The 16,391-nt window shown below is 39.3% G+C and overlaps 1 protein-coding gene across 1 annotated transcript in view; it reads right to left on the bottom strand.

Annotated features, from left to right (window-relative positions):
* The window catches only part of LOC104628278 (T-cell surface glycoprotein CD3 zeta chain-like), a 56,002-nt gene extending 45,053 nt beyond the window's left edge, over window positions 1-10,949 (bottom strand). Inside the window, 1 exon segment of the mRNA XM_010296805.1 lies at window positions 10,892-10,949. Within this exon segment, the coding sequence (XP_010295107.1) occupies window positions 10,892-10,949 (58 nt within the window).
* Between the last annotated feature and the right edge of the window lie 5,442 nt (window positions 10,950-16,391).

The raw sequence follows: 16,391 nt of genomic DNA, 5'->3' as shown, positions 1-16,391 counted from the left end.
GGATGATGGGAATTGTCAGAATTATCTACAAATCCTTGAGACAAGATCCCAAAGTTCAAGTTTCTCAATTAAAAAAGTTGACATTCCATTCATATTGATTTTTCTTAGTATTGTAATAGCAATCTTCCTAATCAGATAGATGAAAAAGCACCAGAAGTTACCTTAAGAATATTCAGAACTGCAACAAAACAAGATAATAGGAGTTAAACAGAAAAACACTGAAAATGAAAACCTAAAAAAAACCTGCTTTAGGAATTAAATATTATTTAACTGCAGACTTCAATAAAACCACTTTGTAAAATAATTTATACATGCAAATGGACAAATAAAAGCTAAATAGTGTAGCTAGAGGCACTCTTTTCCTTGCATATAAGATAGCTTCTAACTGTGTATGAAGCTGAACACTACTACGCTTTTATTTATAGTATGATCCCGAATCTTCAAAGATGACACCACTGAACCCAAAGACACAGATGAGAAACTTTCTCCTTTCTAAAACATTTGTGTACAAGACCGTCATTATGGAGGTGGCAGCAGCTCACAGAAACATCACTAAATTGGTTTTCAACTAGCTGATAACAGCGTATTTCCTTCAGCACAGATCTTTGCGTGAGTTGCAAAAATCTGGCTGACAAGTTTGGTAAATGCCCAAGCAGTTTGCCTGAAGTAAAACTCTTGCTGACACCACTGGGGAGCTGCCTGAATAACACAGCTAGTTTAAAGCTAGTTTAGGTATGTTCAAATGAACTGCATTTACTAAAACACTGACGTGACCTAATTAGAAGGGGACTGTTTGACAAAAATTAAATACTACCCCCTCGTTACAACACATTTAGAGGTGAAGCTACTTGCCAAATCTTTTTAAACACCTGAAGCCCTCCTTTCTGGCTCCAGATAATCCTTCTCTTCAAGAAAGGTCAGCGCATGTGCTAGGCTTTCTCAGATTGCCTCTTCTGATTGTATTTCATTGCTGACTCCCTCAGATCCCTGTATACCCTTAAGGTTTAGTAGCCTGGGACCTTATTCTAAGTCTTACAGTCCTGTATAATTACATGTGGTTTCAGAAGTGGCAGAATTATCAATATATAAGCATATATTATCAGTACTCATATTGATGTTATTCTTATATACTCGTGCATAAGAGAACAGCACCACTTCTATGCCCCATTTTGCAGACAATCTCACAGACAGAAGCCTGCTTAGGGATTCTGGTCACTACTAAAGAGAACGCAACAATTTTTGCAAGGGTGGATGGGGAAACTCTTAGATACACACTCCACTCCATAGCACTGACCCTTACTATAAAGCTCTGCAAAACAGGCAAGAACATCATTAAGTCTTCTGCAGAACAAAAATACATGTACTCCACTAATCAATTGCAACAGATTGAACCGACTCAATAAAATACTACAACCAAAGTTGAGATTTATTGTCTTTATTGTATGGTTTTATCAAGATAACATTTGTTCATCAGAAACACTTCCCAGTACAAATTCTGACAGCATATTAATTAGGCAATGTGTTTAGGTTCCCATTAAAATTTCTCATCAAAACCAGTGAGTGTCTGTCGAATGGCTTAGCATGTGGGAGTCCCATTCAAGCTCCTGCTTTGTGTCAGACAGAATAAGGACTCGAGTCTGGGTTTCCCTCTTCCCAAACACAGAACACTAATTGCTCACAGACTTTGATGTCTCACAAAAATACTTTGGAAGGGTTTAGTTTTTCCCCAGTGGAAAACAAGGGGGGGTGTGTGTGGAAATCTTGCAAAGTTTTGCAGAAAATTGCTTCCCCTTAAACTCTATTTTAAACCTGATAAACGTTGTACTAATACCATCATGTCTAACAAATAGACATTTGGCCCAAGATGTAAAAAGAGCAAGAGAGAAAGGGAGCAAACCTGTTAGCTACTTCTTTGCAGCTGAGAAAGATAAAATCAGATAAAGAACACTTTGGAAAAGATGTTACAATAAGATAGGGCTGAAGGTTCATATCTGTAACTTCAAGAGAGTTATTAAAAAAAAATAAAAACAAAAGAAATTGTTTCAAGCCTGAAAATCTGCTGCTGTTTTTCCATCAGAAGAGACATAGCTACCAGCAGCAACAAATGCATTATAGCACTGCTGGGTTTTGAGACAAGTAGTAAAATAAGATCTGAGTTATTAGAAAAGACATTAATTTAGCTGCATGAATAGACAGGAGAGGGAAAATTCCAGTTCTGTCTAGTTCACATTAATACTGAAATTTAATCACATCTGAAATTTAAGAGAGAATTCAAAACAAGGTAAGTTAAAGCTGCTGCTTCTAGAAATAAAGAGTTTTGTGAGAATCGCCTGATTTTTTAACATTCGAGTCAAGGAGAAACACTCGGAGATGTGATCAAGATGCACCCCTAGTCAACTAGTGATCCCAGTATGCACAACTTTTCACATTTCATTATATTGTAGGCAAGGCTCTTGCAAAAAAAAAAAAGCTCTCTGTAGTTATTTTTAAAATTTTGGGGATGGACCATAATTTTGAAGTTACAAGCAGTCTTCATCAGAACTTTAGATCACATTTAAGACAGCACTGCTAATCATCTGGGAGGAAGTTGCCTTAAAACAAATTACTCTGAGTTCTCTCACAAATGTTCTATATAAAGAAAATGGACAATGTTGTGCTATTTTTAATAAAATTATTCCTAATTTGCAAGGGGAAAATAAATCCATATTCTCAGCAAACCATATTGAGCTTGATGCAAAAAGTAGAAGCTGTCTGCCAAAACTGGGGATGAAAAAGAAATCACTCCATGCAGTGGTTTGGGCTTTCAAGTGAGTGTACTTTACAGCTCGCTGGCACTCCATGGCCACCCGTCTGTTCTTTGACCACATGGGCCAGGTTATGGCACTGTGCTATGGGTGCCAGAGTTCATTGCATCATTCTATTCATATACAGCATGGTGAGCGTGTGTACGTAAAGCTCCCATCACCTCCCAACTCAAATAGAAGTGGGACTAGGTCCTACTGAAAGCATAATTAAAACTAGTTTTGCTGAAAGATTTAGAAATTTATTTTTTTTTCTTTTTTCCCATTTTAGCTGCTTATTCTGAGAAGCTAAATTCCAGAAAACTTTTATGGCATCTATTGGATGCTTATTTTTTTAAAAGTAACTGGAATGGTGTTTGATCTTCTGCTTGAAATCCAGATGGGCTAACCTTGCTTATCTTCTCTGGTCTACTGGGTATAGTCATGCTCATAATATACAAATGCTCAGTTTTATATTTAAAAGATCAATAGTTTCAAGAAGTTAAAAATTAGGCAACTTATGATGGGGTATTACTCCCTTTCCTTCTCAGGAAAATCAGAGGGCAGTTGTTGAAAATGGTGGGTTTATCTCTCTTACTTTCACCGATTCTCTTTAAGCTTACCAACTGCAAAGATTTAATTCTTATACTTTATCCATCAGAGTACCGCCCTCACAAAACTTTTGCGGAGAATATACATGTCCAGAGACTGAAAGAACCAGAAGGCCATTACTAATGAAGAGCATGTTACAGGTAAATGAGGAGAAAAAACTGCAGGTAACAAACAACTATGAGGTCAAATCTGTCACTAGTATAAAACTCCAAAGGCAGTTAATTATCACATGGATTACTTCGGTTGTGTTGCAACTGTAACTCTTCAAATTCCAACAGATTATTACATACTGAACCAATACTAATAGCAAGAATTTTTGCATTTCCTGAGAAATATGAAAATAAAAATTTAAAATTAAAAAAAAAAAACAGAAAAATACATACTTACATTACTTCATACAGTGCCACTCCCATACACCTCTCCTGAAAATCTTTTATTACAAATTCCCTTAACAGGTTCTAGTCTACAAAGACTAAGGCTTTAAGAATAAGTTCATAATAATGCTCATAAAAGAGCAAATGAATCCTGAAAATTAGCAGCAAGTTATTAGGAAGAAATCTATAGAATTGAAATAACATTCTTTAAAAAAATTATGAAAAGAAACTAATTTGGTGCAAGACATTTTATGAACAGAGCAGCTATATTCAGAGTAATTCATGGAATCGCTTGCTTGCTGCTTAGAAACTATCTTTAGCTTAGGTAGGGTTTTGGTTTTTTGTTTGGTTTTTGTTTGTTTGTTTGTTTTGGGTTTTTTAAAAGATACCTGTTATATAATATTTCTCACTGTATCCTGTTTTCCTTCCTTCAGAATATGATTTTTAACACAACTTGCAAGACTTTATTCTACTTTTGCAATCTTCAGAAATGCACCTGCATGCTTGCACAAAGTGCTGCTGAAATTACCTTACTTACATAAAAGTCCAAAGCTATTATACTGTGCAAATTTGCATCATGGAGAGAGAAACAGAAAAAAAGAGAGGGAGATGACTCCACATAATTTTGGTAAGTGCTTCTTTCTTGCAATTGATTTTACATGGTTGGACGGGAAACAATGTAAATTGCACCAACATATAGCAGACAAACATGGAAATTACTTCTCCTGCCAAAGATTTGATGTTGGATTCTCTGACTGAAGCTTGCTGATGTGTGACTGAAAAAAATTATCTATTATTATAGTAATTATGCAGCTATAACTTATACTTTGATAAGAATCAATTTTTTTTTTTGCCACAGTTTAGAAGTCTTCTGTATTAATTGTAAGCTGTAATCCAGGAATCCAATTTATATATACTTTTAAAAAATGTCATTCAAACCATTCAGCTATTTCTGAATGACACAACAAACATTTGATAACTAGGTATGTGCAGTATCTAACGTTAGGAAGCTGATCTCTTTCACTGAAATGATGTTTGCCAAGAGTATTTAAAAAGTGATGTTGTCACTCTATACCAAAGTCTTGCTTCAAATTGACCTGATACGATAATTTATTACCTATGTTAACTTTAGTTTGAGCTGAATTTCTACATTAACTAATTCAAAATAAATGTTTTGCAAACTAATTACTTAATTTGGGCACTGCTCTTATATACAGACACTCATGCAAAGAACCTCGACCCACTTGCAGGATCTGTGCAAGCACGAGAGTTTGCTCTCATCCATCTAATAGTTACCAGCTGGACATTTTTCTGGTTTGCCCCTCCCAAGCCTCAGTTTGCTTTGTGAGAAGATATACAGCATGGGGAACTGGAATGAACTTACATACTTATGCATTAAATATTTGGGAAGCATTTTTATAAATATTTGGCTCTGTTCATTACAGGTTTGGCTGTCATGCAGATGACAGCAACATTCTAAGTGAAATGAATGCAAAACACCCATGCTCCTGGCTGGAACAAACTGATTATAAAATTTGGATGAACAACCAAAAAAGGGTTTTTTAGCCACATAGCTCATGCTTTCTTTTATTCAATGGCCAATGTACGCTTACTTGAAATAAAACACCACCCAAATTGGTATTCCCTCATTAATTTCCTGGATATTGCATCTTATCCCATTAGATAAGTGTTTCAGTTCATTCCTTCTTTTTTTTTTAATAATAAAATTTGTTAATTCATTTTTACAGTTCAAATTTTGGGGCTCTTAGTCTCTAAGTGTTCTCTGGCTCTAAATTTTCCATGTCCTTTTCTTTTTGACCAAGAAAATATTTTCAGTGCTTGCCAACTGTGAGCATTGTAGCATTCTGAGGCAGGCTGGCCTATCACCCCCCAAAAATAACAATTGCCTTAAAAAAAAAAAAAGTGACAGGTTATATAGCTGGTTTGTTCTTTTTCTGTTTCTATGAAAATGCAAGCCTGCATGGCTTAAGTGTCCTTTGCAAGCTAGAAAACTTCATTAGGAAACTAGAAAAGTTTATTTATGGTGAAAGTTAAGATTTTCACCTAAGACAACAGCTTAAATTTTAAGTAAATCATACATGGTGAGATCTCTTAAAAAAAGAAAGCCACAAGTGTTGACAACTAGCCACCCTCTAGACTTACTCAGTGTGTCCTACTACAGTTTATGCTATCATTTGTTAAAAATTTTCCAACCTTCTTCCCTTGTCAGCTTCCATCAAATTCTAATTTGGTATATACTTCACCGCTGCATTATCTGAGTTGTGTTACCATTATGGCTTTTCCTTCACTTAAAAATATAACAAATTTAAAAATGTTCTGCTACTCAAAAAGAGTCAGGATATGGATGAATTTTTCACTACAATTACATCCAATTAAAGAAATAGGCCAAATAGTACGAGCATTTCATCAGGCTTTGCAACCTGCCTGCCAGAAGCACAATGTTTAACATACTCTCACATACAAAAAGTACATGAAGACAAAAACTCCAAACTTGCTGTTCTTTTTTTCTTAAGACTTGACAGACATGTAACAACGTATTGAGAACAAAATACATAAAAGGACTTCCAAAGGTTGGTAGTTTTTTTCCTAGAAAACTTGTAGAGATTCAAATATTTCCAATATATATGGTTCAAAAATTGAGATGGCTTCTATTCTTTAAACAGAACTTGCACAGACACCAGTGCTTGCGATCTCTGAGGCTTAGGAGCTAGTTGTTTTCACTTCTATTTTTAATAGCTAAATTGTCAAAGGACTGAAAGAACTATATGTTGGTAAGTTTAGCCTTCACAAAGATGGATATATCCATTGCATGTGGCTAAATACATGCATTTCCACTGTCTCCAGAGATCTGTGCATTGGAGTGAGTAGACTGAAGAACTGCAAACTAAGCTTTTCATTTGCCTGCACATTTTAACTTTATATATAACAGGTATAAATCAGTTGCACAGGACAAAGTGGAGTTAAATGCCTTCATTGCTTTACCAAAAAAAGAAAATATTATTTGGATTGGCATATTTTAAATGCTAAAAATACTATATATTTTTTAAAGGAGCAGAAACTAATTTAATTAAGAAAGCAATATTCAAACCCAGTCTCAAAATATTACAGTATACAACACTGCCAATCAGAAAAATCAGCAAAATTTCAGCTTCTCACAGACTCTGGAATAGCATAAATTGTTTTCTTAATGCTAAAAAGAAACAGCAGTGAAACTTTAATTTAGCCGTTGACCAAAAGTTGTATCAGTAGAACAGTGAATATGCTTAAGAGTGTACATACACACAGACAAAAAGTAGATATCTTTGACAAAATACATATTTTAGGTATGTTTAAGAAGTTGTATCTTCCATTCATGCCACCCTAAAAACATACTTTATTTCCTTGACAGAATAGCTGATGCATCTTACAGTTCTACATAAAATATAGACATTCAAGTATATGATGAATCGGAGGAGCGGAGAGGGATTCAATGGTTAGCTGCAATTGTGCAAGCAAGTATTTTTTCTTTCTTTTTTACAGGGAGTTTGGTTACAGTTTGGAGATTGTTAGGAAACAAATAATTTACTTACATATACAGCATTTTTCCTTGCTTATGGGTTTACTCATCATGCTAGTCACAATTTAAGTTTGTGTGAATAAGAGAAAATGGCTGTCAAAGCGTTCTTCAGATGAACATTCATTCATAGATCAAGTTGTTGTTCCCTTTAAGCTGCTAGTGAACCTCCTATTTGTCCCCCACTTTAGCTTTTTATCCACATAGTCTTACTTAAAAAGGACACACTTATACCAGGGAAATATAAATATATTTTGAGGTAGCTTTCTCTATTTTGTATATACTTCCCACCTAGCATATATGAAAAACCAAAAAGGAATGTGATCATTAACTTGTTACTTCACTCATTAGGAATTTTGCTCTGAAGGGTTCAGATAGAAAGCACGCACTCTAACAAGCATTAGAGAATTGAATATAGCACTGCAAGAGCTCAACAAATGTCCTTTTACAAAGAAAAGCCAAATTTGCCTACATTTATTTCCATTCAATAATGTGCCAGTTCATAGGGTTTTTTTTCCATGAATTATTAATGAACCATTGTGAACAGGCAGGAGAAAAAGGAAATAAAACATGTAAAAATTAAGCGTTTAATTCTGCCCCCCACCCCCCCCAGCGTAACAAGAATTCAGCTAGGAGAACTTAAGACAGAGCATAAGGACATGGGGATAGTAGGAAAAATAGTATGTATTTACTTGTTTGGATTTCCCAGATAGGCTTGTAAATGACTTGTAGTTTACAAATCAAGTAGTTTGAGGACCAGCTAAGCCATCTGATGAAAAAGAAGGAACAAATGAACCCCAAGACCCATTACCTGCCCGTTTTATCTTCCTGTCCATTAACACATTTGAAAAAAAAAAAAAGCTCCTGGCATCATAGTGCCCAATGGGCAGAAGACAGAGTTATGCAGAGCAGCAAAATATTGTGAAAATAAGCTGTGCAAGTAATATCTGCCAAAGGCTGACATGTTTTAGTTTCCACAGATTTAGCAAAAAACAGGACACCATCCAATTCTGTTTAGCAGATGATTCCAAGGAAAGTGATTTTCTAAAGTAAAAAAAACAGGCAACGGCTGTCCTCGAACTCTTGCACATATATTTATATACATGTGTGTTATGTATATGTACAAATCAAAGCGTCATCTCATCAGCCTTAAAAAAAAGGGAGCAATTCCACAATACTGCCCACAGTACTGTTGCATTGCCATTGAAGCCTGTCATAATTCAGACTAAAAGCTCTGTAAATGGTATGAAGATTTTTGCCATTGTAATTGTGGTATTTGGGTAGAAGTCTTTTAATATTCTGATGTCTCAATGAACAACATGATTAATAAAGTCATCTGATCCAGAAATTGAAATTATTTATTTTTATGCACTTTTTAACAGAGAGGTTGTAAGAGAACTTCAGCTAAGCTTCCAGATGTACAATTTTGTACCTTTGAAAGGGGAAGCACAGAAAACTAAACTTGTGTGTGATACGGCTTCCCTCTGTAATTGCTCGAAGGCCAAGTTTGAGCATCCTGAAATTTGTGGTCTGGTGTCAATAATTCAAAATCTGCATCAGAATTTGTGGCCCATCTCTAGAATTACTTATCTGAAAACAATTTTTTCTCATGCCTGACTTATTTACTTCATTACTCAAAAGATAAAAAGGAAAGGCTTTGCAAGTTCATCAGTCCCAATCTTGGTAGCATCTTTCAATTGACCATTTGAAGAATAAGCACAAAACGCATTACAGTGAAGTGGAATGAACTCACTGTAAGGTGGTATGCAGCTTTTTTCTGAGCTTCTTTTATGAAAAAATAAAACTTCACTCTAGGAAGGCTTGAAAACACTCCAGGCAGCAGCAGATCTTTGCTCTTTTTCATAGCTCTGAGCTGAAAAACCTGTCTGTTTGGTCTCATCTTTGAACTACATTCACAGTGATCTTACATTTTTGTTACATGTATTTTGCATTGATAGTATGTCAACAATTCCACAAGTTTTTTGCTGTCTTAGTCTTAGGCTAAATACTACTGTTCAAACTTTGAACTATTACAGGTATACAATCAAAAATACTTCCCCTCAAATCCACAGGCAACCATCTCCAAATCAATGGCAACGGTAGCCTGTTCAAAATTTGATCCCATGTATGCTTTGTGAGTGTGAATGCCCCTACGAGCTTTGCACCAGAGACCCCTATAGGGCTAGCTTTACCCCTCTGCAAACTGTATTACATATTTTTCAATAAAAGTTTTCTGCTAAAAAATATATAAATAGGAGCCTGAACCACTGATATCTTGTGACAGATTAAAAGGAGAAAACACAAAGAGATTTTTTGCAGACGCATTTTGACATCTATGGATACAGAGCAAGGAACAAGATAAAAGCATCAGTAGTGTACTTAAATGTAGTATCATACTTAAGTATCAGAGAGGGAGAGAGGCCCCAGAGTTTGAGTGGAGGATGAACAGAAGGCATGCCTACCACAGAGCACACGACTTTGCTTAAAAATCCTCCTGAAACATAACCTCCACAAATTACTGGAACCAGTTCCATAGCGTTAGCAAGTGGCTGCGAAACCCTTCTCTAATCTCCAGAAAACTTTCAGATACGAAGTCTGTGGCAGTCGCCAAAGCTCTTCAGCGAAAGGATGGCGTGTTTAAGTACAGTTGGGGCATAAATTGTCGGGGGAACTTTTTTCTTTTTTTTCTTTAATACATGCTCAAATGTGGCCTACTAGTATTGACTGACTTCTCCAAATTCAGGCCTCTCCTGAGGCCTTCTCTGGATGCAAATTTTGTTGCTCTTTTTATCTACTAAGCTACTAAGAAGTACATTCCTCTCTCCCAAAGTTAATGAGACTTTTGAAGATCTGTGCGTAACCAAAGATGCTTCACTTTCTGCCCAAGTGGGGCCAGCTTATACACGAGAAAATACATAGAGGTAAAAATGACTTCATTTTACGCTGTGTCTAGCGGAGACACGCATGAAGGCAGAGATGTGAAGGGAAGGACGCTATCCTTCTTCTCATCGCCTACACCTCCCTGCTTCCAGCCTGCCGGGTATGCCGTTTACTGCAAACCAACCACCCAACATGCCGCCACGAGCAACACAGTTCTAATTTTACCTAACTAAATTAAAAGCCTCTCTTGTGCAGATTACTGCAAGTGACTACATTTTCATCATTGTATCAGATTTCCACTTTTCAACTGCAAGGAAAGCTGCCCAGGTGAGGGCCGAGAGCCTTACTTAATTAAGAGTTGTTGTTCAGCTGTGGCGGCCGCTCCGGCAGGAGGAGAGGAGGCTGCACCGACAGCAATGGCTGTCCTTGCCTCCTCCTCCCTGCTGTCTGGAGGGTCTCCTTATCTCAGAGCAGTTCAACAGGATGAGCCCTGCCTCCCCATTCACAGGCAGCCATGATTCCAGCCACAATTCAGAGGACAGACGTGGCTGAGGTCCTCATGCAGATACCCTCCCGCTACCAAAATGGTGAGGGATCTGCCACAGAAACAAAGCCCTCTTTCCTCGAAAGAGCTTTAAAATACCTCCTCGTAACACAAAAGCCTGCCTTACCTGTAATGGGGAGCTGTGCCTGCAGGATGGCAAAGACCGCGATCCTCCTCCACTTCATCTTGCTCTCCCGGGCGGTGCTGGGGAGCAGGAGGCCACAGGCGAGGAGGAGAAGAGGAGAAGAAGAGGAGCCTCCACGGGCCTTGCTCGTCTGCCAGCCCCGCAGGAAGCTCACCTCCTGTGAGGGCTGTCGGAGTCCACCTGCCGGCAGCGGCGCCGAAGCACGCGCCTTCCTCTGCCTCGCAGCCAGACAGCCTCTGAGGTCTGGGGTTTGCCTTCTTGGCACTGATGTTTGGGGTTTCCTTTTGTAATTTTTTTTTTTTTTTTTCTTCTTTTCCTCTTTGCAAAATGTTTTTTGGTGGGTTGGTTGTTGCTTGTTCTGGTTTGGTTTTTTTTTCCCCAGTTTGTGGTGGTTCCTAGGATACCCCAGTCAGCAGCTGTTGATCTCTATAAGGGGCCTAGAAAGGGTATATGGTATCAATTTTGGCCTGGCTTCAAAAGGGGTACTATATAACTATGTCCGGTGCACAGTATGGCACAAACAGAAGTTTAAAATTGGAAGTTATAGTCACTACTGAACAAGTAAATCGCTAAACGGGTAAAGATATAAAGTTCGTTTCTAAATCTAACTGAAATACGGCCTTACGGTGAGCAACTGGAAGTAGCTGCACTCTCAGGGCTATGGGGTGGCCGGCGTCAGGGAGAGCTGGACTCTCCCCATCCTTGCAGACGGCGTTGCCAGGACATGAAGCACCAACACAGCTGGTGCTGCCCGGCTCATTGCAGTTGTACCCATCTACAAAACGGAGGAGCGTTTCGACGCGAACACACTGTGTCTTTGTGTTTCGAAAGAGCATCAGCGTGTGCAGAGCTCTGGAGTCATTTTGTCCTCCGAACCACCACAGCCCGTAGGGAGGAGAGCCTGTGTTGTCTCTGGGGGAGAGCACAGCACGCATCTCCTCCTCGCTCAGCTTGAAACAAAGAGCTTGGCAGCCTCTAGCTACACACACTACTGACTGAGAAGGCCACAAGATTCAACCTGCTTGCTGCTTGAAGCTGTCCTCTAGCCTGAGGCAGCGTGGTGTGCCCCAGGAGCGGCATGAGTGGTTTGAAGGTGACCGTGTTCTGGGAGTTAACGGGGCTTTTCAGCCCCGCATTGTAGGCTGGTCCTTAACACGGTCCTCAGAGCAACGCAGAACTGACCAGGCCAGCCTGGCAGCCGCGTGGATGAAGCCTGGTTTCCCACGTTTTCTCCATCCAGCATGATGGCTGCATTGCCTCCCATGCTGCCCTCAGCCTCTGTGACCCCAAGGGCTCTCCTGTGCCCACCTCTGTGGGGCCAGGTGGCCGGGCACAGAGCCCCATGTAGCACATGTGGGTGACGTTGGAGACAAAAGAAAGGTTCTAGGGGGGCAGGTCAGGAGGAGACAACACAATTAAAAAAAAAAAATTAATGAACCCAGATTTAGTGGTCAAGAAGATGAAAAAGTAGTTGTACTTAAGCAGTAAACCGTGAAGACCGAGTTGTTCTTTTACTCTTGAAAAATGTCACTGTCATGAGATCAGAGTCCACAGTAACCAAGATAAAGGCAGCAGGGGGAGATGGCGACCACCAACTCAACTGAGGGACTGTGCAAATTACCCCCAACTCCTTCTAGGAGCATGCACGATAATTTAAATATGTGTAAGCAATAATAAGCAATGTGGCAATTACTAGCCAATCAATGTAAATTTGGGAGGTTCTCTATTGTTTTCGCTAATCGTGTAACGGGATAAATAAGTGGTGATGCCTTTGTGTGCTGTGCTAGCTTTGTGGAATACCACCTAGCACCCATATCTGCGCAAGCATGCTGTAAATATGACAGCATAAATATGTGTAAACACTCTGTGTGGAGTTACGAACCCACTTTCGGGACAACATCGGCGCTGACTGCCTAACCCAGCAGCCCAGTGCGAAAGTGAAAATGCCCTGGTTTTTCTGCTGCTCTGAGGGGACTAACAAGATCGCTGCAGCTAGCTACACAAAACCTCGAGTAGAACAGGTTACGTCTGAGTCTCCTTTGTTTAGCTGGATTGATGTTGGCCACCCCGGTCAGAAGTGGTGGGGGCGGTGGCGAGCGGCAGGCTGAACTAGGAGAATCACAACGCTTGTTTCCTTGCGAAGCCAAGCTAGCGATCAAACCGGGCGGTATTAAAGCAGCGCTCCGTAGGCAGCGGTGGATAACCACACAGGCAACAGAATAAGCACGCTTTAGCAGTAACCCAGCAAATAATGTCACTCTGGAGAACGCTTCGCACTATGAGCTGGAAAAACACTAACCAATTTGTGTTAACAATATTAAATCATTTCATCATGCTTTTACCTGAGGACCTCGCCGTACTTTTCAAATTAGCCTTACTAAAGACAGGGAAGTTAAACTTTTACAGATAAAGAAATTCAGTCTTAACGGAGCCAGGGAAAACAAGGCACTAGATACTCAAAGAGAACCAGGAATTAGGGACCCAAACAAAACCAAACAAAAAACCAAACCAACCCCACAAAATTTTTAAATGCATAAAAAAAAAACAAACAAGGTTAGAGGCAAGGTGTGGTTAGGGTTACTTTCTCCTCAACATTTCTCATTGCATTATTATTATTATGAAGCAGCAGCTAATAAAAGGATTAATTTAGGGCAATAGAGGGGAGAAGAAACCCAGCATGATGAGATGAAATTAAGAAAGGTGAAATCTGGAGTTTCAGAAAAATCTTCCTGAGAAGGAGATATTAGAAGTAATTTCTCCAGCAAAGTGTTAGGGCGTTTATATGAAAATCATACCACTTGACACAGTGATGCCAATTCTCACTTTGTAAGAAATCTCACATTATTGTGCTCTTTTCAAATGTGAACAAATAACAATTTTCACTTTTGAAAACATGACTTAAATGCACCATAAAGCCTGTCCCCCGCCCTCCCAGCCCAACAGAAGATTGCTGAGTGTTTACAACAGTAATACTATTAATACATTTCAGGATCAGAACTTAGGCTGGGAGGAAGGAAGTATCTCAATGAATAATTGCCTTTTTTCTTTCATTTCTAATTCTTAGAAAAGAATGAGAAAAAGGAATGTGCATCCCCAGCAGGTACAGGAACAGGACTGGTGATAACTATTTCCCAATAGTATGAAGACAACTGGCAGGGTGAGAGTTATGGTATAAGAAGTAAGGATTTACAGTCTTTTGAAAGCAAAGCAAGCTGAAGTTCTTGGAAGAAGGAGACCAAGAAATTTGTCACCTTGCTGTCTGGAGTAATGAAGGCTAATACATTGATAAAACACTATTATGCTTTTATTTAATAATTATTATATATTGTGTCAGTCAATACCAAAATTATTAGATGCTAGTATTACCCCAGCACCCAAAACCTAGTGCTGCATGCCATTCTGTGATACCTAGACAGTACTGCTGAGCCTCTGCTCTCTCTCAGCCCTTGGGGAGGGTTTCCTTTGTGGCATTTCTACCCCAAAAGCTGCAAGGGAAGGCTGGAGATGGGCTCTGACTCACCACCAGGCAGTAAGCAAAGCAGAGCCCATGAGAGCCACCACACATTGGAGCCGAAAGAGGTGTCATTAGTCCCAAAAATGGCTGTGCTCAGGTACACTGTCTATATTCCAATGCGAGCTGAATAAAGCCCTTTCTGTCCACATCCCCATGTAACAGAATATTGGCTCAAACAAGGAATTAGAGAGCGGAAAAAGATCCCTGTTCCCACTGCCAGCTGCCTGAATCTCACTGACACCTTATCCAAAAGTTAAAATAATATCATACTAGTTATTGATATTTTTGGGTAACAGTATTTTCAGAGGAGCAAATGGCACTGCTCATCACTATTCTGCTGACCCCTGTCTTCTCCTGTTATTGATCATAGCTTCTCCCTCAGGCAGAAAGCCAGCAAATTATCACTTTGAATAAAGAGTTGAGGCCAAAGGTAAGGAAAAGGAATGAAGAGCTGTGTAAGAAAGGGAGATTAATGGCAACGGTAGGCACACTGGGAGACCAGCAGTTGGGCCAGTGTGTTTTGATGTCTAGATAGGGAAAGGTCAGAGAAATAGAGTATATGGACTTGATTTAGAAGTCTGGGTAGAGTCAGAAAAAGGCTTTGCATGAGAGTGCCCCTAGAAATTCTCTCCTCCCCATCCCTCAGTTTTTGAAACAAGGCTATCTTATCATTATAATCTAAATACAATGAAAGTATACAAAAGAGCAATTACGCTTGTATTACGAATTATTCTCACAACAGTGGCGGCATAGGAGATGCAAATCACATGCAGTCGAGGAGTACAGAAAAAGATAAAGGGGAAGTGGTCTTTTCTCTAGGAAAAGCTTTTCTGTGTTCATACAGCTTGCAATTACACTATGAGAAATTATTTGCTTAGAGTGTCCTTTTCTTTTCAGCCTATTTGGTCTTTACCCACAACGTGGACAGGAGGTGCTGAAGTTTTTACTGTGCTATGTAGTTCCTAGAGATGCAATCTCATACATGCATTTTTACCAACAGTTTAAACCATACTGATGTTTCAGCTTACTCCCTTCAGTTGGATCGTAAGAACTTTGTTAACGCTGGACTAGAAATGAATGCCAACACTACTACAGCTGAGCCAGCTGCTATTTTTCCTCAATACAGACAAGGCCACAGTAGAGACATAAAGCCCTCCCTGCTGGGTTAAGAAAAGCTCTCAGCTAAACTTGACTATCTAAACATACGGATAGAGGAAAGTGCATTTCAAGAATTACTTGCACTGGGAAGACTGCAAGATTTGATCTATGGTTCCTGAAACAGAATGGGTCAGAGAATCGAAGTGGTCCCCAGCTACAACTCAGTTGTGTTTAACACTGGTTAAGGTGTGCCTCATTATCTGTAAGGATAACATCCTCCATAAAATAGACAAGGCATGCATTCAATTGGTTCTGTGCATCAATATGCCATTCTTTCTCTGGACACAATAAATCCTGTAACAGCTCTAATGCAAGAGGCTGATTCATCCCCAGAAGCATCCACTTTTCATGCTTACTGGTTATGCTTTGACTGTATATTAAAAAAAAAAAAGCAGCAGGGTTTGCAGTTTTAACAGGAAATAAATGAAAACGACAAAAAAAAAAAAAAACCACCGAACACACCACCCAAACCCACACCACAGTCAAGCTGAGGATTAAAAAAACAACTACACACTGCCCTCTGGCTCGTGTATTGCTGCCACAGAGGGCTCGCCTGTAATCATCACCGCAGACTGCTGGGAGTGAGAATAGGTCGGTTATCAAAAGTTCTCCTAAGCCTATTTGATACAGTTAGTACTTGCAGGCAAAATTAATACCTACATCACCTGATGGAGGAGCCGGCCAACTTTAGAGACAGGAGAATCCAGATTGACTGCAGAGTCTTGCCCCTGCCCCAGCTGGGAGTGACAGTCATAGTGCCAGAACTAAATGAACAAGTATCAAAATCATTTTTGGAGATGTTCACACAAA

This window comes from Phaethon lepturus, unplaced genomic scaffold, assembly GCF_000687285.1.
Source record: "Phaethon lepturus isolate BGI_N335 unplaced genomic scaffold, ASM68728v1 scaffold17921, whole genome shotgun sequence".
Classification (NCBI taxonomy): Eukaryota; Metazoa; Chordata; class Aves; order Phaethontiformes; family Phaethontidae; genus Phaethon; species Phaethon lepturus.
This window is presented reverse-complemented; position numbering and strand designations above follow the sequence as displayed.